The sequence below is a fragment of the Molothrus aeneus genome, chromosome 15 (assembly GCF_037042795.1).
Source record: "Molothrus aeneus isolate 106 chromosome 15, BPBGC_Maene_1.0, whole genome shotgun sequence".
Classification (NCBI taxonomy): Eukaryota; Metazoa; Chordata; class Aves; order Passeriformes; family Icteridae; genus Molothrus; species Molothrus aeneus.
The window spans coordinates 8,479,852-8,505,066 of record NC_089660.1 but is presented as its reverse complement, the minus strand read 5'-3'; the positions used below and the strand labels follow the sequence as shown (position 1 = coordinate 8,505,066).

The window sequence follows — 25,215 nt, the reverse complement described above, 5'->3', positions numbered from 1 at the left end:
TTGGTGAAAATGTAAAAAGCTGTAGGGTGCTAAAAATGCAGTGTCTTCCAGGCAGGAGCACTGTTCAACAACAGGCTTAGAGACACTGCCATTAATATGATGTAATATCTCAGGAGTTTAATGCTTAATTAGGATACTATAAAATTTAACCTCCTGTTTCAGTGCTCACTCTTTCTCAAATGAGATTTCATGTTTATCTTTGTCATGTAAATTGTCTGCTAATTCCTACATACCCTCCTGTTTAATTCACATTGAATTAACGATAGAAGCAGCAGAAGTTTGGAACCTGGCACTTTCTCCTGTGTTAGCATGACTACAAAAAAATTTTCAGTTATTGATTATTTGCTTGTGATCAATCACACAGGATGTCCCAGGGCCCCTGGGGCATCTGCAGTTGCATCTCATTTACTCTGCTTTGCCACAGAAAGGTGCCATCAGGGCAGGATGTGCTGCTGTACCTGGCTGTGTTTTAAGCAAATCCATGAGTTGCTTGTGTCAGGATGCAAAGCTCTTCACAGCATTAATGCACTGGGCTGCACCAAGCTGTCCATGAACACGTTCAGTAGTCAAATTCACACCCTTGCAGAAAAGATCACAGTAACTTATTCCACAGGATTACCTACTTGAACATTAGATCAAAACCTGACTGCCAGAAGTTGAAAGCCAGAATAAAGGCAGAGATACACTGTTTTATTATATCATTAAAGAAAAAAAAATCTAGATTCTCCTCTAGCAGGGGCTGGAGGCTGGAGACTAACAGACAAGAATAAAATAGCTAGGAATAAATTTTATGTAGCTATTTTCTTTCTCCCTCAAATGTGAATGCTTATGCAAAACACATTGCTGTAGATTCACTGACAATAAAGAGGGAATCATTATACGAGTAGTGGATTCTCAGGGGAACACTTTAACCAAAACACACTCTGCAGTAATTTCCCACATCTTAGTTGAATAAATTAATTTATGAATTTTCCATGAATATGTTCAACCATTTCTCCCCTCATATACTTTATTGATCTCCATATACATTTAGCAACAAATAACAGAGCTGCTTTTCCATTTGCAGTAAAATAGTTTAGAGATGTTTATGTGGGCCTTGGGGTTCAGAGTAAACAAATGCAGTTCACACACCAGGGAGGCTGCAGAAAAATACAAAGCTTGCACAACCCAGGGAGCTCTACTAGAGCAGCTCAGCAGAGAGTTGAGGCATATCCAATCATATCAGTGGCAAAATGAGTCCCCTGAAATGGGAGGGACTGGCCCCAAACTGTGGGGCTGCTCCCATGGAGTCCTGTGCACAATCACTGCAAGGAGCTTTGAGACTCATGTCTGCAAAATGTATAATGTCCCTTTGGTGTGAAAGACAGAGAGTTTTTCCAAGCACTGTGTATCATCTTATTGTCCATGGTCTGGAGAAAGCCAGCAGGCTCCTTATATGCTGTAGATCCAGTGGCAGAGTAATCTAAAAAGTCATTATTGCTCCACAAGACATCCTCTGTGGCCACTCTGCCTCTGAATATCACTTAGTGAAGCTTAGGCAAAATCATTAAATCCAAAGTTGAGCTACTTGTGTAGGTTGTTACAGTGAGTAAGCACACCATCACATGCCAAGAAGAGATCTCCATGTTTTCCTCTAGGTAAGGAATAAAGAGCTACATACAGTGATTAGGTGTTGAAAAGTAGTTAGTATTATCCTAATTTAATATTTAAAATGATGGAATTCTTTGATCTTCATCCCCCAACACCAAACATGCCAAACAAGCACGGTGGGAATATAATGTGGTTAATCATGGCTGTAATCTTACTCACATGTAGGTAATGACTGCGGCATTGTGATCTTCAAGCTGGGCTCTCCTCCTTGCCCTCAGATAATACAAATCATTTAAGCAGTTTCTTTTTTTGGCTTGTGTTTAGCTTTTTGGGTGTCATTTTTATCAGTTGCCTGGAAAGCTGAGGAAAAACTTGCCTTGATGTTTCTAAGTATAAAGTTCTTACTTTCTTAACTGCACAGGCTTGAAATAGGCTGGTGCCATCTTAAAGGTTGGCATTTGAAGTATAATTGCTAATGCTTAGATACATAATTTACATTTATTATGCATAATAAAATATGTAAGTAATTGATGTTCTGTAAGGGATTAAATGATCAACTCCAGCTGCAGGAAGATTTATGCCTGTGTTCTCAATAACACATTGACTATCAAAATATGCTGCAGAAAGTCATTGCCTTCAGGACTGCACTCAGTGTTGTCCTTTCTCCTATTCTTCTTTCCTTCTGATGTGCTCTCTCTTGTCTTTGTGCTCTGAGCAAAGTGTATTTATGGAGCAAATAGTTGAAAAATAAGTACATATATTCCCTTCAGTCTTGGGGCAAATTGGTGTAAAGTACAAGCAAGCTTGTAAAGTACACTTGCAAGCTTGTGTGTGGCCCTGCATTTTCTAAATGAGAAGGGCAGGACATCACAGAGAGCACAGAATTACCCTGATGCATTGAAGCTGAGGATGGTGGGGGGATAATGTCAACAGAATGGGATGTAGGCACAGCATAATGGTCCCCTGCTGCTAGATTAAAGCTTGGGCCACGATGAGCCCTTCTAACAAAAACAAATGCAGGCAAAGCCAAGGTATTTGCAGTACTTTCAAAGCAGGAGGTGTTTATCTTGTATCAACATCCATTCTCTTGGCTCCCCCTGTACCAGAATTGCAGGGCATGATGCTCTGGGTTTCAGCAGTGGCTGCTGCCCAGTGAGCTCCAGTTGCCCACTGCATCCTCCATGGTAACACCATGGGCCAGGCTCTGTGTCCTTCAGCTGTGTCAAAACACGTCATGTCCCACTGTGTAAACATGTTGGCCTGCTTTTAAATGAATCATAATCTTCAATAAAACTCAGATCAAAGGGATTTTGCAGCCCTGGATTCCCATTTTCCTTGGCAGGGGGCAATCCCTGCAGGGAGGAGCTCCAGCCTGGGCACCACAGGCAGCACTCCCCTGTGTATCAAAAGCCCTTGGATTCTGGTGTTCTAAAAGCAGGGCTTGAAGAGGACAAAAAATGGACCTAAATTTGGTTCACTAGGCATCAAGCCAAAAGGAACATTTGTGTTTCTGTGCTGTTTTCTTTCACTTCATTTTATTACTTCATTAGTCCAGTGTCCAGCCACTGGTGCTGCTGGGCGCAGAATGGGGAAATACCCATGGGGCAGTCACTGAAGAGAGGGCAACTACACAGGCACAAAGCTCTTAGAGGAAAGTCAGAACTAAAATGTAGGTAATGCAAACAACGAAGGCTAGGAATAGTCAGTGTTATCTTATAAAAGTATTTGCAGTAGAGACTGAAGTTTTGCAGCCTATCCGATGTAATTAATAATAACACAATTTCTCATTTAACCAACAGCTGCTATTTTATATCTTGTCCTAAATAGTATTCTTGCTTTTTTTATGCTTCTAGTGCAAGATGGAGTTCCATGCCTGTACTTCTGGCAAAACCATCACAGCTCGATGTGAAGGGCCCTGCCCCTGCCTGCCAGGACCTGAAAGTTTAAAACACAAGACAGAGAAAACTGGTGAGTTGAACTGTTAATGAAATCATGGCAGATGATTTGGCTCCTGCTATGTTCTTATAAAAATGTAAGAAAGACTTTTCTTAACTGGCATCTTTTCTATGTAAGGCATTCTGAGAAAGAGGTATGGTACAACGAATCATTTTCTAAGCAAGTAGTGCTTTCAAACACCTTAATTGCTGCAAAGATAACTCCTGCTTGAGAGAGTATCACAGGAAAACTAAATTCTGGCTAATGAACTGAAATATTTTAAATGAAAATATTTCAAATGGAAATATTGTAAAAGAAAGTAGAAAAGAAAACATACTTCAGGCCTCATTTTACTTTCTAGAACAAGTGTTACTCCAGCCTACAGTTTGAAAATTCAGGTTTAGTATCATTTTTTGAAAATTGCAGACATTTTTCTGCACAGCTCTCAAACTTTGACCAAGTATTGTAGATGGCAGTGTTCTCAAATCAATATATAACTGTACTATCGCTTTGTGTGGCTTGAGTCTTTTGGTTACAGAATGCCCACTGATAAATTGCCTTATTCATATTTTCTATTTCTTGTAGTCCTTATCAGGCTACAAGAAATATTTCTTTTTCTCTGCCCTTTCTATTTCTTTGCCCTTATCAGAAAGAGTATCAGATTAATAAATCTTCAGTGACATTTCAAGCTTACAATTTCATTCACACAAGAGAAAAAAGATTCTAATAACCCTTATCTTGATAAATGCAATTTGACAGGGTATATGTATTCTGAAACCCAGGCTTTTGTTTTGCCTGACTCAAACTTTAACTCCAGCCAACAAAGCATTAATTTAATGAATTGGGTGATCTGCAGAGCAACTTTCCTGAGGGCTTTTCAAGAGGCCAAACTTGAACTAGCAATTCTCCTGCCATTCCCTGGTGACAAGGATGATATTATTATTATTATTATTATTATTATTATTATTATTATTATTATTATTATTATTATTATTATTATTATTATTATTATTATTATTATTATTATTAATGTTGGTTATGTGGTATTTTAGTGCTTTCTCAAGTGTTCACACAAAATTATTTTATTTTCTCATATGCTACAATAATATCATTAATATTGCTGAATTAGCCTAAAAATCAGTAGTTTGATTTCTCACATAAAACTCTGAAAAAACTCTGCAGACCATTGGGATTAATTTTTGCTCCTTATTTAGTAGCCAGGTTTGTGAAGTGTAATGTTAAGTAGAAAATGATTGAGAGCTAAACCTCATGCCTTATACAGACATGCCAATGGAAAAATACTAAGGAGAATAACTGCAAGTGCTTCCAGCAAAATGGAAATGCAGCTCTTCAAGCTCACATATCAACATTTTTATGCCTATTACACAACAAGGTTAAACATATGTGGTTGTGATCTTCCAGTTTGAAGAAAGTTTGCATTAATCTTTACACATTCATTCAACCATATTCAAATATTATTCCATGATAAATTACTTTCAGAAATTAAAAATTTAAAGGAACATTTAATTTCCAAAGTAGTGTAATTCTAAATGTCATGACCTTTTTTTTAAACGCTTGTGAATAAAATTGGCAGCAGCATCAAAGGAAGGCAATCTCAGTGTATGTGCTCAGAGGTAACAATGGACTGTGGTGTCTGAGTCTTATTCCTTCCTCCTCCCTGAGCTCCTCTGAAAACATCCCAGCTTGGAGGATGAAAATGAAGACTAATAATCGTCTTAAAAATTGGAATTCCTTTTGCAATGCTAACTGCTGCTATGGAGACATTAATAAAATAGCACGAGTGCAAGCAAAAGAAAACTACACCAGAATTATTACCTTTAATGGCAAGTAACAACAATAAAATCTTTCTACCATAAAGTTAAATCTTTGAGGAGATGGCAGGATCATGTTCTTCATTTTCTTAAATGGAATTTTGAATCAGTGTCTGAGAGGTAGAAAACAGGTCTCTTTGAAGATACTAATGGAAGATTTTGCAGAAGAAGACAAACCCTAATGCTTTTACTTTTTGCTATTTTAAGCCCATTTAGATTCCTTTGATTTATCCAAACACTTGATATGCTTCATAATTCACAGCAGTATCCCAGCTTTACAATATGCTTCTATGATAGCTGCTGATTTTCAACTTGGCTACCCAGAGACAGAGGTTGAGCTGTAAACTGCCCTGAGGTTAGCTGCCCTTCCAGAGTGTGTATGCCCTTTGATTTAGTACTATAAAATGAATAAGGCTATAATTGCAACAAAAGAAAAGGACTAGAAACTGTGTCTCAGTGACAGAAATTATTTAAGGCACAGAACCTTGTCTGCTGGTGGTTCTCAGGTACCTCTTTGCAATAGTAAGTTGAGGCCTCATCAAGCAGAACTTATTTTTAGACCAAATGAAGCTTCCAAAAATCCCACCCTAAATAAGTTCAGATAAGAAACAAACTGTTTCAGTTCTTCAGAAGCTCCTGGCAAGTGGAGAGGTTTTGCCTTGAATGTGCTGTTCATTCTATCAAAACACCGACGCAGTGCAATGGCTGGGCTGTCTCTTGGCAGGTGTGAATTTGTGGTTGCAATAATGTGGTTCTGTCAGCTTCCCCCGTTGCTCTGTGACTGCTGTTTGCTCTGTGTTAGTGCAGAAGGTGCTCAGGCAGGGTGGTAAATGTTTAACAGTCTGTCAGGGCTCTTTCTGACCATACCCTTTCTGTGCTTTCAAAGTGCTGTACTCCCAGCTCACCAGACTTCATTTGTTGCCATCAGGGTTGCAGAGCCACTGGAGCATGAGTGGATGCAGTAATTCAAAGTAGGTTTATCCCTGTCTGTGCATTGTGTGCTTTTGACCTTGCAGAAATGCCCGAGGCAACTTCTGAGGAAATTTTATTATCTTGATAAGGGGAATATAAGGTCAATAGGCAGAAGGAAATATATTCAAATATGCCATGTGTTGTTTAAATTTCTAAGGAGAATCAAGGGAACATTTTTAAGTTGCAGAATAGGTCTTGGCAAGCTTGATCAAGAATCTACATTGTTTAGGGTATGAGTTGTAGCATTTAACTACCAGCACTATTGGGTGTGATGGATGAGAAGGTCTAATGTTCCTTTCCTATATAAAAAGAACACTCCGTGCATGAAATACATTGGAAGAGACAACAGTCTTGTTTCCCAAATGAGTTGTATCACTTCTTGTGTCTGAATGACTGATAACTAAAAGAATTTAAAGTCTTGAAATCCACTTTCAGCAAATATTTCAGCTTCAAATTGCTGTTCACAGATTTTCATCACTGCAGAGTACATAATTTTAAAGTTTATGAAGATGAAGTGTGAGTCATGAACATGGTTGATTTGAAATTGGTGCAGATTTGTCAGGAAATGTTTCCTTTTGTGGCTTTAGTTTTGAAAAAAGGCTCTTTCTGACACTGAAGTTCCAGGTAGATTTCCAAGTTACTTACCTGGGTCTCAGACTTCGGGAATGATAAAAGAAAAACATTCCAAAATTAAGGTTTCAAAGCTTTAGTATATCTCATGAAAACCAGGTGGGTTTTTTCCTCTGGACTTCATCAATAAATAATAGGTTTGTTAGCTCTAAACTATGCAGGATCTGATATTTTTGCCCCAAAATTTTCTGTCTGAATACTGCAATTCAATTTTTTTATTTGTTACATGATGAATTTAACTTAAGTAAATCTGAGTTATGTAGTTTCTGTAAATAATAATTGCAATTACCAATACAATTTTCCTCGCTTACAAGCCTTCACACAAGCAGATCAGTCTTTATGCCAAAAGCATCCCCAAAGCATGAAAGATTCATTTTTTTCACTTCTGCAAGATACTGTTTGGGAGTAGTGAAGTAAGTGACTGCACCCAATTAATATTTGATTAAAGAAAGTCAGGAAGCAGGCAAGGACAGATACCTCTGCTCCCCATGGATGGCTCTTGGTGTCACCCACTCCTCTTGGAAGCAAAAGCCAATAGCTCCAAGACTGAGCCAGCAAAATCAAACTCTTGCAAGCATCAGAAGAAAGAGCAAAGCAGTGGTGGCTGAGGGCTGTTCTGCTGCTTGACCTCACATGAATCCTCCTTTTGTGCACTGGACAAAAGCAGGAGCTGATGGGGGAAAGGCCAGATATAGAATTATTGTAGTGTTTTTTCCCATTCCCAAATACAATGATTGTGACTGTATAATTGGACAACACATAATGTGAATTGCAAACTTTATCATTGAATAACCAAGTCTAAATTTCTCTTGCACCAGTATATGAGCACCATATTTTAGCATGTAGGTGCAAACAGCCAAAATGGTAGGGTTTAAGAGCTCAAAGCTCTGCTAAGGAGGAATACAGAGAGATTTCAAACATCAAATCTAAAATCACTTTTCAACTTGAGCAAATACTATTGGATTTTTCACCACCATTCAATATTCCCATACTGATGTTCTGAATTATATGTACAAAGCATTCATACAATGGAAATTAAAAGCAAATTTTCAGGTTGCTCTGTTTTCCATCATGATTGTGTCCTAAAGGAAAATCAGCCAAAAAAAACTTGATTAGGCCTGAGAGTAAATTTAGGTTTGGATCTGTAATACCCTAAATGCTTTTTTTACCAAGGAATAGGAATTAAAATATTTTTTGTGCTCTCAGCAGTTATGCCCAGAAAGCACCCAGGTGCCTGTGTGAAGGCTGCTTTGACGTGAACTTGAAAAGGAGACAGAAGTGTCCCCTGTAGAAATGCTGTGGTTTGATCTGGCTCTGAGGGTTTGGAACTTGGCACAAAAGCATTGATTGCAGCAGGCCCCAGACAGATAAGAAGTTAGGGATGATACCATCCATTGACTAGCTGTCACTTTTTGGCATGATCTTCTATGGATTTGATCAAATTATAGCAGGCTCCAAAATACAGCAGACAACATCTGCTTTAGAGGCAGCACTGACAGAAGGGAGGAGCAGGCAGCACTTTGCTGCTCTCAGGTGCTTGCTGAGAGGATGCTGAGTGCAGCAGCAACATCCCTGTCAGCAGGATTTGCCCTTTTGGTAAATGCATCTCTTTAACAGGCTATCCTGGCAAGAGAATCACGTTGAGCCAAAATTCCTGACATAATTTTCAAGGCTGAACCAGGACATGAGACATAATTCCTCATCATTGCTAAATAAGGGCTAATCCCAGATGGCAGCAGGAGACAGGAACTGCATAAAAATAACTGTGTTGTGGTGTAATTGTATTAAAAACAGTAGGGTATTCTTTTCAATCCTTTTGAAATCTTTGCAGAGAGAACTTTTAAGGCTGTGTTAAATCCCTGGCATCTCTCTGAGGCTGAGTCAAGTCTTATGTTTTCTCAAGCATTTATAGCAGTTCATTTACCCAGGCTTAGCAGTAAATACAGGTTTCAGCCCTTCCCCTGGAGTGGTCACCTGCTAAAATAGAAATAATACTGAAAAAATTGATTTTGTGGGTCTCACCCATGTAACCAGTAGCTGTGGATTGCTCAGTTCCACATTAAATTTGATACAGAACCCAAACCTAAATGGGCCACAGGTGCCAAGGGCAGTGTAGGCATCACCTGGATCACTGACCCTGCTGACAACTTCCCACCTGGACACACAAAGGACACAGTGTCCCAAAGGATACTGGGATGCATAAAAGCACAAAACCAAAGAGAGCACACTGAGACAGTTCAATGGTTGTTAGTTTCATAAACAGCATTTAAAAAAAAAAAAAGTTTAAATGGCTATTGATTTCCTTTTCTGGCATAAATAAAAGGTTAGAAAATGACAGACATAGTAAACACTTTGTGTCAGCAAGTAACAATAATTTTCAGACAAGAAGTAATTTGATTTTGGATTGCCAACAAAAAACTATTGAAGTGGCACACTGTGTTAATAGAAACACCATCTAGTAACAGCAGGTGTTTGTGTGCTGATAATGATAATTAGAGCACTAAAATTTCTCTCATCATAAACAAAATCAAATAAATAAGACTGGTTCCATATAGCTTTTTCTCATGGATATTGATTTATGCATTGTTGGGAATATTTCCCTAACATTTATTCCAAGAAGAAGTTTGGAAAATCTCTGGAAACCTGACAATGAAATAAATTATAGTGCATGTCATTGTGGTGTTAAAGGTAAAACATCCCAGTGTGAAGGGAAAAAAAGCCTCAAACCTTTTCAGTAAAACAAAGGGGAAAATAAGACTTTTGATGTTTCAAATACATCTTTTTCCAGTTTTTGGGTTGTTTGAGTTTTTTCCTTTTGGTATCTTAAGGACTAAGTTCCATCTTTAGTTATTCCAGTATAAATCTGGAATAGTTCCATCAACAGTGTTGAGCTAGTTACTTTGGGTTAAGTTATTCTGAGTCCATAGAGGTATAAATGAGTATAGCCTAGAGATTAATTGATCCTTCCAGACAGGTTGTAACTTTTTATGCAGCATTGTGGCAAATTAGTTCTTGGTTTTTTCAATTTCTAATTCTTTATTAGTGCAGAAGAAGGAAGATGGCATTTGTGATATCACCACCTCATTCCAAATATATATCCTTGCATATTTTATAGCTTCCACTGACCCAACAGGGACCTTTCTACATTAATTTGCCTCTGAAGAATTGCATTTTTTTGTAATTCAGTTTAATGGACTGCATGTAAATCAAAAAATAATGTTATCTGTTTTCTCTGAAGTAGCTGTCTTAGATGTGGACTAGAATGAGAATCTTTACTAAATTACTAAAATCTGAATGATTTGGCTCAGGCCCATCTCTGTCAAATAGGAGTCCAGCATGCACACAAAAACACTAAAATATCCTGCAACACAAAAAATAAATAAGGGAGAAGCTTCTAGGCAACCACCATAGATCTTTATGCCCCAAATATTAAAATATCCATGTTTCAACATTTAGTGCTTTTTTCAGATTCAGGGTCAAACTCTGAAAATGGGGTTGGTCACTCAAAACTGCAGCTTAACCTTCCCTGCAGGTTTCCTGATGCAGCCTCTCTGGAGCAGTCCTTGGCATTAGCTTGGACAGTCAAATCTCAAATTTGGAGCTGAATTATAAATTCTTAGACCCTGCAAGCATTCAGACAAGCTTTTATAATATTTCTAATTAATAGTAACATACAGTGGTTAAGATTATGTTTAAGCAATCTGTTTACTCTGTGCTGATTTTCAAACTTGGTCTTAACTACATTTCTATAATATTGTATTCTAATTTCATTAATAGTTTAGAAGGCTGTGTTTATAGGGAAACATTTTCTTTTATGAGACTATACAGTGTTATCACTATGTTTTTGGATTGAATAATTTATAGTCTTGGCTCCATCTTGCTTGTCTGAAGGTGATTTTACTATCACTGTGACCTATTTTTCTATTTGTTTACAAAGATAGTTGGGGTTCAGGTGTTATCAGGCACAGACAACAGTCAGAAATTGTCCAAATTTTAAGTATAGTCTGTAGCAGCAAGTATTTGCTTATCAGGGAATCCCTGTCAGCAGGAAAAATGAAAACTGGGTAAAATAAAATCATGTCACTGTCATTCCAGACAGCAAGTTGCATGTTACAAATGCCTTGTTGATCATTCATGACTGAAATTCAGATTTAAGCTCTCAGTTCTTGAAAAGGTTTCAAATGTCCATGGAGAGTTAAGGATGCAAAAGGGGTACCATCTTTTGAAAAATCCTGGCTGAGACCACAAGAATTAGGCTTCATTTGGGACTGTGAAGTGACAACAAAATATCCATATTTCTCTCTTTATCATGATTTTCCAAACACTTCTGGTTCATGGTTGTTTATCTCTGTAATAACTCCCTGTGAAAAAGCAATGCCCACTATTTCTCAAGTGTGTTGCATCCTCTGGTAATGTTATACAATAACATTCAGGTGTGGCTAAAAAAAATAGTTATATAAAGAAAAAGGTGCCTCGTTCTGTTTTGTTGTTTTCACAAAGGGATTAATTAGCTCCTACCTGAGCTGTTTGCTTGAAATGAAACCCAGGAAAAACACCAGAAATAACTTTGAAACTGCAGGATCTCCCATTTTCGGGATGGGACCAAACAAAAACAAACAAACCTTGGGTTTCATGCGTGGAAAACTCAAGGTCTGCAAACCATCCCTGTGAATTCAGTATTTTCCATAAGCTCTTAGCAGGAAATGTGCTGGAGTGATACCTCAGCACTGGGACTTTGGGGACAAAGTGCAGTGAGATTGGCCTGTGTAAAAAAAATCCTTCCCACATCTGCAGTCCTTTCCTCTGAGCCTGATGGGCTGCAGAGGCACTGGAAGAAGCATCTCATATATGAAGTTTCTTATCTCTAAATTAGATTATTGGTGGGCAGTGGAGGCTCAATTTGAGGGAAATTGCCAAAGGCACAAAACTAACCAGTGTTATGAACTATATATCATGCTTCCCTTTCATTTTTAATATTGACACTAGCATTCTGGATATTATAAATAAAAAAATCTTTCATAGAAATCTTGATATTGTACATTTGAGATTGGTACATGAAGCTTATATGTTAATCATTTTCCTCAATTTAGTAAAATCCCATGAGCAAGGAGAAGTTCTAAGCAAAAAAAAAAAAATACAAGATCAGAATTTTTAAAGCACAGGTTTTTACCAGTAAATATAACTTTTAACAGATTTGATTTATTTTTTTTAATTGTATGAGGATTATGCTGTATAGTGTATAGAGTAAGTGCATTTGAGAATGCTGTTACCCTGAAGGCAATAAATGATTAAAATGGATTTTTCAATAAACAAGCAAGTGGAAGGAATTGTTATCTGTTCAGTTTACATTATGCCAAGAAATTGAGTTGTTTGCAAAAACCGCTGGACAGTATTTCACTTCTAAAAAAAAAAGTTCCTTTTTGTATTTTCAATGGGATGTCCTTGGGAGCTGGAGCAATAGAAATGGGAAGAAGTTCATTAGCACAAAGTGCATAATTATACACTTGAGGTGTAATAATGTGAACATCTGCTTTATCTAAGTGCTCCTTGGTTAGAAATGTCTGGAGGAGGAAAGGCCTCAGTTGTGCTGCTGGTCACAGAATAACTGTGAGCAGCTCTGGGCTGTGAAAAAGGCATTTAAACCTCAGGGATGTCAGGAGGGGCATCTCCAGAAATACTGGCAGGTCTTGACAGGACGTTGGTAAGACTTTGTCTGGGCTTTTTTTGTATATTCAGATCAGCAATGCTCTATCAGGGAGAGTTCCAAGATGAAACAGGAGACTGAGTGAGTTTTTCACTGCTTCAATCTAGAGCTGAGCCATTCCTGTCACAGACTTCTTTGTGCTTGGTGCAAAAACCTCATAAAAAGCCCTGTCTCTTAAAAGTTAACTCTACAGGACTACTGAAAAGATTTGTTTCAGCTACTTTGGAGAAGCCAAAGGGAGAAAGAAGACTGGTATAGGTATTTAAATGATAATATAAATACAGCTTTAAGTCAATTCTCTCAGTATGCATTAAGTGGAAAAAAAATATTTTTGCACATAATTTTTTTAGATTTTTTTTCTTGTAGTCATATAGTTTAGAGTGTGAAATGAATGAGGAATTTGAGAAAAGGGGAAAGACATCTGCTACTTGTAAGGGATTTTGGAAAATGAGAGCTCATGGCAGCATTTCACACTGTCAAGGTTCTTGAATTGAAAGGCAACCTTGCAAATGTCTATCCACTCAAACCCAGGCTGACTTTCTCTCTCTTTCTTTTCCTCACTCTTTTTTAAGACATGTCTGTTAAACATCACTGCTTTCTATTTTTTCCTTACCATCCCTAACACAGTAAAGGTGATTGAGGAGTTTCTGTTCATGGGCTGCTGTAATTTCCATATGGTTTTGCAAGGCTGTGCAAAGGTGATGTGTTACTGCTGAGTCTTGGGACATGAGGCATTTGGCTACATTCTTGTGACAAAGAATTCATAAAACAGAATTTATGTGGTGCTTTATGGAACCAGCTGATTAACTGCAGCCCTCAATAAAAGAAAGATGCCATGTGCAATTGAAGTACAGGTATAAAAGAGCTACAATAAAGAAGATGCAAGTGAAAACAATATATTAAGCTCCTGAGAAGCAGATTCATTGCCAGGCCTTTGTGTTTCAAAAGAAATTCAGGACCTGCTGATATGTGGTGCTGTTATTTCATGTTGTATGACAGCACTGTTAAGAGCAAGGCTTTGGAAATAAACTCCTCCTGACCTTGGGAAACTGAATTACATTAATGCAGTTTATGTTTTAAGCAAGCCTGGACTCGTGTGTCACACTCTAAGAATTAGTGAAGGCCACAAAGTTGCTCCTACATTTAACTTCCTATACAAAGAGATTATTTTCTTATTTTATGGCAAACTGCTACCAGGTTCCACACACGTTTCTGTTTGCTTGGGCATAATTTTTATTAGCAGATACCTACACCTTAAGTTTGTAAATAATTCCCAATAATATTGCAATTATCATTGGAGTTTCAGTTTCTGTAATTGGAAATGTTGCAGATATATATGAGTTTGAGGTTCTCTAGAGTCACTGTGTTTATAAAAGTATTGTTAGGCCAACTTATTTTTACTAATGCTAAAGACAGTGCTTCTCTAGCAACTATGATAATGAAAAATACTGTGCTTCTCCTGGTGCTTCAAATACCCTAATATGGATTAAATGTGTTGCATTTTGGACTGGTAGAATCCCTAAGAAAAGCGTTGCATCAATTTGGATTGAAATGCAGTTATTTTTCAAGTAGATAGTCAAGGGGCAAATTCAGAAACTCTTTTCACTGGTATGGCAAGGTTCTGAAAGTAGCAAGAAATGTTTTAATCATGAAATAATGGAATTAGAGTTAGCAGTGCAAACTGTGAATATTTCATTGTGTCCTTGCCAAACATCTGTCCTAAAGGAGAGTTAACAAATTGGTTCAGTCTTTCTTAAAGAGCAGCCATAAATGCAAGTGTTACATAGTATTATATTATTGCTTAATATTCTCCATGACAGCAAGACAAATTTCAGTCTGCTCAGTGTTACAGCATTATCCTTGGCATCGTTTTGACCAGTGTATTTTCTTGCCCTAATTCAGATGCAAGAGAATACCAGTCTCCAAGCTCTTCACAGGCTTTGAGTAATTGCCATTTGTTTTTGTCCTTCACCTCTCTGCTCTTCTGAAAACAGATTGTATTCCACAGCAGGGTTTCAGTGATGAGAGGTAAAGTAAACCCTCCTCTAGCAATTGGATGCTTTGACTTCCTAAAGTCACTGCTGCTTGAAAGAGAAATTGCTTTCCCTTGAGAACATGAGAGCAATAAAAAAAAAAAACCCAAAAACAACAACAACAACAAAAAAAACTCTAGATGAGTTTGTATAAGGGCACATAAAATCCAAATTCCTGGCTGTAGACATTTTTGTGAGGAGCAGAAAACTGATTCACTTATTACTCGAGTGGCCATTGTATTTGTCTAAGGCATTTTTGAAGTCCAAAGGCTCTTTAAAATGTTTATTTCCCTGGGGAGACAAATGTAGTACAAGTCAAGTATGCCAGCCTTTAACAAGATTATGAGAGCCTTTTCCATGGGTCTGCAGTGTGAAAAACATCCTTAGCTGTAGGTCACAATGAATGAGAGGAGAAGACAGTAGCCAGAAGAGATCCAGCCAGCTGGCTGGTTTTATGGGCAGTTTGTTAGACTGGCTGTAAAGGACTGGTTTCAGATTTAGACTGGTGCCTGCAAAGCAGCTGGGTGCACACATTCTACTGGAAATACTCCTCTTAATCCTCTGGGGCAAAGCAGTTACAGGATTCAATACTTTTAGGAAATTTATTTTAATAGAACAGAATGCCCTGAACTTCTGCAAATGACTTATCTTCCTCCTTATACAAGGCAAAATTCAATTTGCTTTATTTCACAGCTGACTGTTTTGAGTCCATATCCCAGGCTCTATATCAAGGCTGAAGAGTGGCATTGATGCCACAGTGATAAGTGCTCTGTTAGTGTCTAAACAGAGAGATAAGGCTCGAGGACACTCATCAGCTAATTCAAGATAATAAATTAAATACAAGTGAGTTGTAATTTATGTTGTTAATAAGTCTTTTCTCCTGTTAGTAACATGCAAATCTATGCAAAATTATTTGTTTTGCATAAAGCAATGGAATTGGAAGGATGCCACATGGCCTAGCTACAGAAAGTCCTTAACAAATTGCATAATTTTAATATCAGTAAACACAGTCTAGGTGCTTGGCTATATTCTTAATTCAGTTCCTCTTGCTGTTGTCAAATACTAACCAACATTCTTGTTGTGGGCTTCAACACTTTGTGCCACCAAACCCCTTTACTTGAGTTGTTTATGCTCTTTGCTAATGTCAATGGATTCAGCCTCACATTGCCTTGGGGATTCACATTAATGCACAGGTAAACAAATGCAAACGCAGCTCCTGTGACTCACACACACATCAGGAAACCTCCAGCAGAGGTTTAAATCTCCAGCTTCAACTGCTGTACTCATCTGATTTCCAAAACAAGAATTACTGTCCTCCACAGAGAAACATTTCAGTTGGATTTCCAGAGGGCTCTTTTCCAGTTTTTTTAGTCTAGACACCTACCTTGCTCCAGGGACTGTTGTGTCACGCACATGCTTTTAATTTCTTTTCAGATTTTGAAGACCAACTTCTCCCTTAGTATACTTAATGGCTGTCTTCTGCCAAGAAGTGTTAAAATAGTTTGCAGAGACCATCTGCCCTCTTGCCAAGTTGGAGTACTTGGGTTCCCTACATGGCTGTGAACTTGCCAACTTTTCCACTCACAGCAAAGTTTCTTCTCCTACCTTTCCCCGTACATTTCTAAATATAATTTAGGAATAGAAGACAGCTTCTTGTAAGGCTCTGTCTGCCCTATGGATAAATCTTATATTTGTTCTCTTTCACTCTCCATTTGATTCTGCAATGACTTTTGTATGTGGTTGTCTCATCTTCTGGCCTCCTTCCCCAAAACCAGTACTCTGCAAATAATTGATTTTTTAGTTTACTGACTGGACTGGAAAGTCAGGATTTAAGGGGGTAATTCTTCATGGTAAAGTAAAAGACCTTTTAAAAAACTCTTAAAAAATGAAATCTGACAGTTTTTGAAGCAGAGACATCACTTTGAAATGAACAAGCTAAATGTCAGTATTGCAGTGATTCATCTTGTCAATCCCTATTTGTAAATTATTTTGATAATCTCAAACTAAATTAAGTACATTTTCTGCAGCACAGAAGCCATAATAATAATAATAATAATAATAATAATAATAATAATAATAATAATAATAATAATAATAATAATAATAATAATAATAATAATAATAATAATAAAGTAATTCTTTTCTCCCAAGGAGTGCAGTAGCATCTCATTATTTTCTTTTAGCAATGATTTTGCTTGTAACTCTGATTACCATGTAAGCTTTTGAGTTCCTGGTGTACTTCAAAGACACTTTGTCATTGCATTAGAATTTTAGTTTCTTGCTCATATTTTTGATCTATCTCAGCTCTAAATAGTGAAAAAATCATGGGAATTTGAAAGAAATTTCTGGAGAATAACAACAGCACATTCTCCCACCATCACAGTGCATTAGGCTAAATGAACCTGGTGTGACCATGCCATATTCTTTTATCCCTTAACATCCTGTCCCTCAGGCATTTGTTCATTTCCCTGGGTCTCAGGAGATTCCCATTAATCCTTCCTGGTTCTGCTCAGGGGGAATGTGCTCGCATGGTGTTCAGATGTCCTTGTCACTGGGCTGGAAAGGAGCCAGCACAAGGACATGAAAGCAAACTTCCATTTCTGTCCTGCACTGGAGTAATTTAAGGATAGTTCATCGTTGCTCTGTGCATTGTCAGTGTTGTGACAGCTTATCCTTCCACATCAAGGAGACATAACCAGCTCCTGCATCACCACATCAGTGATTCAAATTGCTCCTTAAATAGCATTTGCTGGTCTCTGTTGAAGTACATGGTAATCAGTTCCACAAAGCTGCACTGATGATTCTGACATCTCTGTGCCAGAAATTACTCTTGACCATATCATGAAAGGAAATGAATGGCTTTTTTCACTAAAGTGGTTTGAGTATTTAGCATATATAATATATAGTAAGTGCTATTATCATTACAGAAAACTCTTTTTTTTCTGTCTTTTCACAACTGTTTGACTTCAACTAGACTTTACATTTCTCAGTATTCATGGCTTGTACCATACACATAGGTCTGGTGTAGGTTGTAGGGAATACCTATTTTCAGTGGAGTCCTCCATACAGGAGAGTTGTCAGTTGGAAAATCAGACAGCCAAGATCTCTGCCTGCTGCAAATCCACAGAGCTCCATTAAAGTCAGGCCTGATTTGTATCAGAGGGACCCATCCTGGAGCTTTGATGTCCTCCTCCTTTCAACAGAAATAAAGCCAGCTCTGTAAGAGTTTAAAGCAGTTCTTACCAATTTGTAGAGATCTACATCACTATTGTATATGTTTAGGGTTCTGTAAATGATCTTCTTAAAAATTAGAATTATGTATAATTTGCTGGTATGTTCCCATAGCTACACTAAAGATGTTAACCACTGTTAACATGGAATGTAAGAGAAAACAAACACACTGTTAACAAATGCAGGATTTGTGCATGAATTCAAAGGCTTATTACCATGTTTCTCTTCTTATCTCACACCTCAATGTCACCAGCCTGGGAATTATGCAAGGCCATGTTTTCACTTTTTTTGAGAAAAGTGTCTTTTGAAACTTCCTGAATATGTTTTAAAATACCTCTGATATTTGAAATCATTGTCAAATAATTGTTTAGTTTTCAAAGTACACTTGAAATTGGGAAAGGTTGCCAAGTCCATCCATTAGGTAGGATTAATTCAACTCTTTTCTGTATGCAATATGATGTGGTTTTCATTGCATATTTTTCTACCATTTGGTCCATGGCAGAATTTTCTCACTCAGTACAGAGTGTTGTTTTGGCCATGTCACGTTGCAGGCTACAGGAGCCAACAGTTCCATCATATTTTTCCAAAGCTGTACAGCCCAAGAGGCAGCAAAATTGCAAAGGATGAAGAAAAAACCTCACATAGGCAGAGCAGTTGAAGTGTGCTCTCCTGAAGAATTTTATTCTGGTGCAGTCCCTGGCTCTGATTTCCTTTGCAATGGTGCCCATCTTGCTAAGCCAGATTTTTCACAAATGGTCATTAGCTGCATCTTCTAATTTTCCAGTTTCCTGATTTGAAACCCTGAGGCCTGATTTGCAGAAGTGCTGAGCACTCCCAGCTGAAGGGAATGGTCAGTGTGGACCTGTTAATAGCTTTCAAATACCATGGAAAAGCAAGTCCTCAATTCCTGGAACTAGAGATCCAAACATTGACTAGCAATACCCTTCTTATAGTGCTTTTGCTTTGCTTTGTAATTCAAATTGCTATATAATAATCCCTATGAATGGTATAGCAGCAGCAAACAGCACTGGTGATTGATTAAACACTTCAGTTTCTCTTCAGAGTTTAATTATCTTAGCAGCTCTTCATTGCTTTATAGGCTACAAAGCAATGGAGATTATTGCCACCTTAGGAGGGAATAGAGAGGAGCTGCTCTGCACGGTGGTTGTGGCTGTTCCCCTTTCTGAAAGTCTTCCCAGACAAGAGAGCAGAAAGTTAACTTGCTTATGAGTTTCAAATACTTGAAAAACTCTGTTCCCCCTTTCTTAGGATGAATAAATAGCACATGGAGCTAGAGCTTCATAGAGGCTTTGCAGGCAGACTGAGCAGTGCCTCATGAGGTGACCTCTCCCCTGACCTCACAAAGACCCCTTCCAGCCAGAGCTGCACTTCTCTCTCTGTAATGGGATTCCTTCTAAAATCTCATTAAGGGAGGCTTTTCTCCCTTTTAGGTTTTTGTTGTTGTTATTGTTCATTTCTAAGCATTCTCCTGTAAGAAAGGCACACTGTAGAAAATTATATATCATTGTACTATGGTGGCCATCATATTTTTTATTAATCATTTGACATCTCTATTGTCCTTCCCTTCCCTCTGTATATCTGTGCCAGTATGGTGAGGATACATTATCACTCCATGTGGCATTTTTTACCCTTTGTCCAGCCCTTCTTAGAATTTTTTTTTCCTCCTGATACAGAATTCATTCTAGAAACTGACCTACTTTCTCAGCCTGTCTCCCCATCCCTTTTCCTGGGAGAATTCTTGTGCCTGGCTATGGGACAGTAACTCAGGGCAGCACCAAAGAGTCAAAAGGAGATGCTCTGTTTAGAGCAATCCATTCAGGTGATGGGTCAGATCACCCCTGTTTGATGGGTCAGATCACCCCTGTTTGATGGGTCAGATCACCCCTGTTTGATGGGTCATATCACCCTGTTTGATGGGTCAGATCACCCTGTTTGATGGGTCATATCACCCTGTTTGATGGGTCAGATCACCCTGTTTGATGGGTCAGATCATCCCTGTTTGATGGGTCAGATCACCCCTGTTTGATGGGTCAGATCACCCTGTTTGATGGGTCAGATCATCCCTGTTTGATGGGTCATATCACCCTGTTTGATGGGTCAGATCACTCCTGTTTGATGGGTCATATCACCCTGTTTGATGGGTCAGATCACCCCTGTTTGATGGGTCAGATCACCCCTGTTTGTCCATGCTCTCCTTGGCTGGATAGGTTGGCTTCTCCCTGTTTTCTTTCAGCACTTGCAGTCCCCTCATTTCTTGCATGACCCTGGGTGCCTTTGCAGTAAATGCCACCATTTAAAACAATAACATGAGATGATTACCTGCCACTTCTTTACTCAGTGCTAGGTTCACTCTTGATTACTTTTAAATTTCATACAAAATGAAAAACCCTAAAACCATGGTAGCAGGAAGAGGATTAGCATTGGGTCATAATAAACCATTTGGGTCTCTCAGACCTTTTAAGGGTGAAGGGTGACTAGAGCCCTCCACATCTCCATCAAGAGTGGATTATTTCACACAGCATAAATACATGTGAACTACTGGCAGAATAAAATTAGTGGCTATTACACAACCATCTTCCTCTTTTCCCAAATTCTTTTTGTCACTGACTTAAGAACAGTTATTGTCTGTCATTTCCTTCTCTTCCTGCTTTTTTCTGGGCTGCACAGTAAGAGCACAGAATGTATATATAACCTGTAAGTCACTTGCAGGATGAAGTTAACCTTTTAAAGATTTAGTATTTTGATTATTTACCATTCCACCTGTTCCTCTCAGATTACCAAGACAGCCAAGGAACAGCAGTGACCAGGCAGTCAAACTGCAGAACCGTGAAAAGGTCACATTAGAAGCTGTATAATGCACTTAGTGCATATTATTCTGCTGTCTCTTAAAGACTTTATGGGGGATTAAAAACCTCCCTCTTGTGACAGAGATCATAATGAGAACTGAAAATGTCACAACATAAATTGATTTTATGCTAATGATTGTAGTAAGAATGAGAAATTATTCAAATACTACTTTTTACACTAAACCTTCTGCTGCAGTGTTGCAGTGTTGTGCTGCTCCAGGTTGTAGCATTCACAGCATGTTCAGGCTTGGGCTGGGGACTGAGCACTCCCCATCTAGGAGCTGCACTCATCTCACCTGGTGCTTGGCACACCTGTAGTTACAGAGGGAACAAAGAGCCTGAATGGGTAAGTTGAAGGAAGCCAAGCCAATATCTTCATCACTGCAAGCCAATCTATCACCAGCAAAACTGCTCCTAACTGGGCTTGGAGGTGAAAACCAAGCAAATTAAAATGAAAAATGAAGTTTCTCTAGGTGTTGGGCTCCCTGGGCAACTTGTTGGTGTCCATGCAGTCTTGCAGTTGGAGAAAACACAATTTTGAATTTAGCTTAGATCGTGCTTTAGAATAAAATATAGATGTATGCAGTTACGGTTCAGGGCTGCATTATTTGCATACTTCTATTACCTACTTTGCTTTTTCAGTACTCTGTTCACCTCTGGGAGAAGAATGCTGCCACCCTCCTTATGTGATTTTGGGGATGAGAATGGAATGTGCACAGGGATGTGGATGATCTGATACTGTCCCAGGAGAACTGGGGGAATTTCAAATGAACAAGTCAGGCAGATACTGCAATGATAGTGCTGTGTTTTCATCTGTCTCTAGAAGGGATTAATTTCAGCAGAATGAGCACAAACCCACTTCCACAAGTAGCTTTGTGATATCTGTGTGATACCTTGTGCTGTCAACAGTTTTGAAAAACAGGTTGGTAGAGTGTAGTTCAAAGCAACTAGCTGCTGTCCTAAAGCTGCTAGTGATCTGGATTTTACCCTTTTTTGTTGTTGTTGATGGATATAGAAACATCTTTTCCAGAAAAAGGCTCACTAGTGCTTCAGATGTTGTATACGCACCTAGATAAGAAGGAAAAGATTCATGTCACTGTAACCTAATTCTAACAAGACACCAAGATACTTTTCCCTAAATCACTTTCTAACCACTATTAACTTTCTGTGAATTCCTTGAGAATATAATATTGGGTTTATCTGCACATGGAATCATTCTTGATGGAAGCAGATGTGTTGTTTCCTGTCCATAAATAACTTCATACATAAATAAGCCTTACTGACACCCTGAAAGTATTCTGAGAACATGTAGTAAAAAACCCCCACAGATTTGCAGAAGAGTTTTTTAAAAGCCTAGTAATAAATAACATACTTAAAGAACTGACATACATCTGCTACAAGAAAAATAAATGGCAACAGCTAACAGTGAATAGAAGTTCCCTCTGAGATTTACCACCTGTATGAAAAACAGTATGATAGGGAACAAGGTAGGCAATCAGATTTCAGAAGTACCTATTTAAGGGTGAAAGAAAGAAAAAATTACCAGAGTTACAACTTTGGAAGTAAAAAATGTAGTTTCTTGATATAATCAAATCACAGGCCTCATCTTTTGATTTCTTTTTTCCTCACTGTTAGCTACTGCAACTTTGGGAGACTAAATTAAAGGGGAAATGGCAAACCTCAGTTGATTCTCTCCAGAACTATTGACATTATCCTTAAAGATGATTATTTTACTTGGAAAATCATGATAAAATGAGAAGATTTGAGGCAATGTTTGGCATGGCAATGAAACAGCAGAAAGAAAGTCAGTATCTCCTTATCCCTCTTATTACATCCTCTTTCCTAAGGTGTTCTCCTGTCTTCCAACACACCTCAGTCCCCTTCTTTTCACACTCAGTCACTCCTTGGCTGGCTTACAGGAGCTCTGGGTGTCAGCATCATTCTGCTCTTACAGGAGCTCTGGGTGTCAGCATCCTGCCCTGTCCTCTTTTCCCAGCTTCTGTGTTGCTATTCCAGCTCTGGTGCCACCTGATCTCCTGGCAAAAAAATGACACTTCTGAATGTGTTATGTGCCACCAAAAACTGGAAACCCAGGGCACAGGGAATATTTCTCTGTCTGCTCTGAGGTGCCCTGACCCCCAGGGCAGCACTGACTTTGACCCTCATTCATGGAGAAAGTTTCCCAGACTTCAAGATAGACCAGAATCCACAGAAGTGTGAAGTAGATTGTAGAGAGTAGTGCAGGTGTATCACTTAGGTGGGAAATTTAGATTTTGAGATTTTTTAGTATGTTGTGGATGGAAGCAAGATGGAGGGCACAGGGTGTTGTCCTGGCTTTCTTCCTCATGCTTCTTCTTCCTTCTTCTTCATGGGTTTGAGTAGCATTTTATAATTGGGCAGGAAAGTCCACATTGCAGGCTCTTTATTGGGTGAAAAGGGAAAATAATCTAGGTGTCAGCTCTTAATTGGATAGTTTAGCTTTAAAAGACTTTGTACCAAGAGATTGTTGGCCATTTTTGTGGTGCTTTTCCAGTGTGCTGAGCCTGGTGTGGACAGCATGCAAAACTCTAGATAAGATAACAATAAACAAGAACCTGAAGACTGACAAAATCCAGTGTATCTCTCTCTCCTGACACAAGACCACTCCAGTAGGGTCTCCCCAGACAGGGGAGCCCCCTGGGAGGGCCCAGCTTGAGTCCCAGAAATCGGGGAATTGGCAACAGGTACCCCACAAAAAACATCAGTTCATCACCAGCAAAGTGCCTGAGCACATGGACACTGGCTCTTTCCTGCCCCACATCCTTTGTTTGACCCTAACTCTCCTCTCATGAGCACAAGGCTTTTGAAATTGATTCTTTCCAGAAAATATCTGTCTGCTTCTCTTCTATGAATGAGCTGCTCCTGCTCTTCAGCCCTGATCTTTCATCCTATTTATATAATCTTTATTGTACATTATCTTCATCTTAACTACATAAATAACTTGAGGAAAAGATCATATAATACATATTATTCACTTTATTATAAATATTCACACATAAATCTGCAACAGATTACTTCCCAGTCTGAGCTAATGTTCTTTCAGAAAGAAGGCATGCCCATTAACTAAAAATTTTTTACATGGCTTCAGCTTCAAACCTGATGCAATTTTATCTGACTTTCATCTGATTTTAATTCAAGAATTTGCTTGCATGTGCAAAGTAATTTCCATTAGTTTCTTCCCATTATCTCTACAGCCCTGTGAGTAATTGCTGCTGCCTATGAGAGAGTATGTATTAATATTTTGTTAGACAAGATTGTAACAGGTGACTTTTTACTCTGATTTTTACAGACTGATAAATGTGATAAAGAATAACTTTTCCAAAAGGCCAGTCTCTTTAAACTTCAGGTCCATATAACAAGCAAGCAGGACTCTTGATTTATAATATTCCACATAGAACATGCTGTGATTAAACTCTTAAAGATGATGAAATATTGCATTAATACACAAGGAAAATAACCAGAATTTTTTTTCAACTCAGAGCAAAGAGATCTGCCCATATCATGGCATTTGATGCCAGGCTTATTTGCACCTAATCATATTTGTTTCAACAAATGGCAAATAAAAAATTACAAATAGAACATTTTGATTTAAACCTGTGACCTTCACTCCCAGAAAATCTCAGTATTTTCTGCTAAGTTGATTCTCTGGATGGAAAAAAAGTGGATTAATGTGCCAGCAGTCAGCAATCTGTGCATGTAGATCCCTTTGGCTTGTAATTGTTATTAAACTGGTTCACTGCACCCTTCATAAAGTGTGGAGTCTCTTGGTAAGGGAGAAAATAGCCCTCTGTTTATTCTGAGAGCTTGTGAACTACTGTAATTCATTTCAGATTTATAGATTCACCATCTTTAAATTGATGTTGTTTTTTACAAGGAAACAAACAGCCAATTTTTTTAACAAACCAATGCAATTTAATTCTTATAGAATTTATCTGCCTGTGCATCAACAGCATAACACAATTTTAATTACACTGACCACACTTGACTGAATTCCCTCATTCTGTAGCAAAGCCTTATCAAAATAAAGGTCCATGAGATGTGTTGAGCTCTGCTGAGCCCTAAGTCACAAGGTCTGCATTCTTATCATACAAAAAAAAAAAAAAAAGAGCCAGTCATTTACACTTCTCTCTTGGGGGAAGCAATACTTACTATTATATAGAGAATTAATGGAAAATACAAACTACTAAGTGCCTTTGTGGTTAAGAAGTCAAGTGCAAAACCATCTAAAATATATGATTAGAAAAAAAGGAAGGAAGTGTTGAAGCAGGCCAGCAGCACTAGACCGAAATAATTATTGTCAGTTGTTCATGATGTATGAATTCACAGCTAAGTGGATTTTACTACTTTCCTTGCAGCAGATATAGTTCCCTGCTAGTGAGGCT

General features: G+C 38.3%; 1 protein-coding gene across 1 annotated transcript in view; it reads left to right on the top strand.

The window, feature by feature from the left end:
• SPOCK1 (SPARC (osteonectin), cwcv and kazal like domains proteoglycan 1) overlaps positions 1-25,215 on the top strand; it is a 269,778-nt gene that overhangs the window by 208,265 nt on the left and 36,298 nt on the right. The window contains exon 8 of the mRNA XM_066560437.1: positions 3,444-3,558. Within this exon, the coding sequence (XP_066416534.1) occupies positions 3,444-3,558 (115 nt within the window). The remainder of the gene's footprint in view (positions 1-3,443; positions 3,559-25,215) is intronic.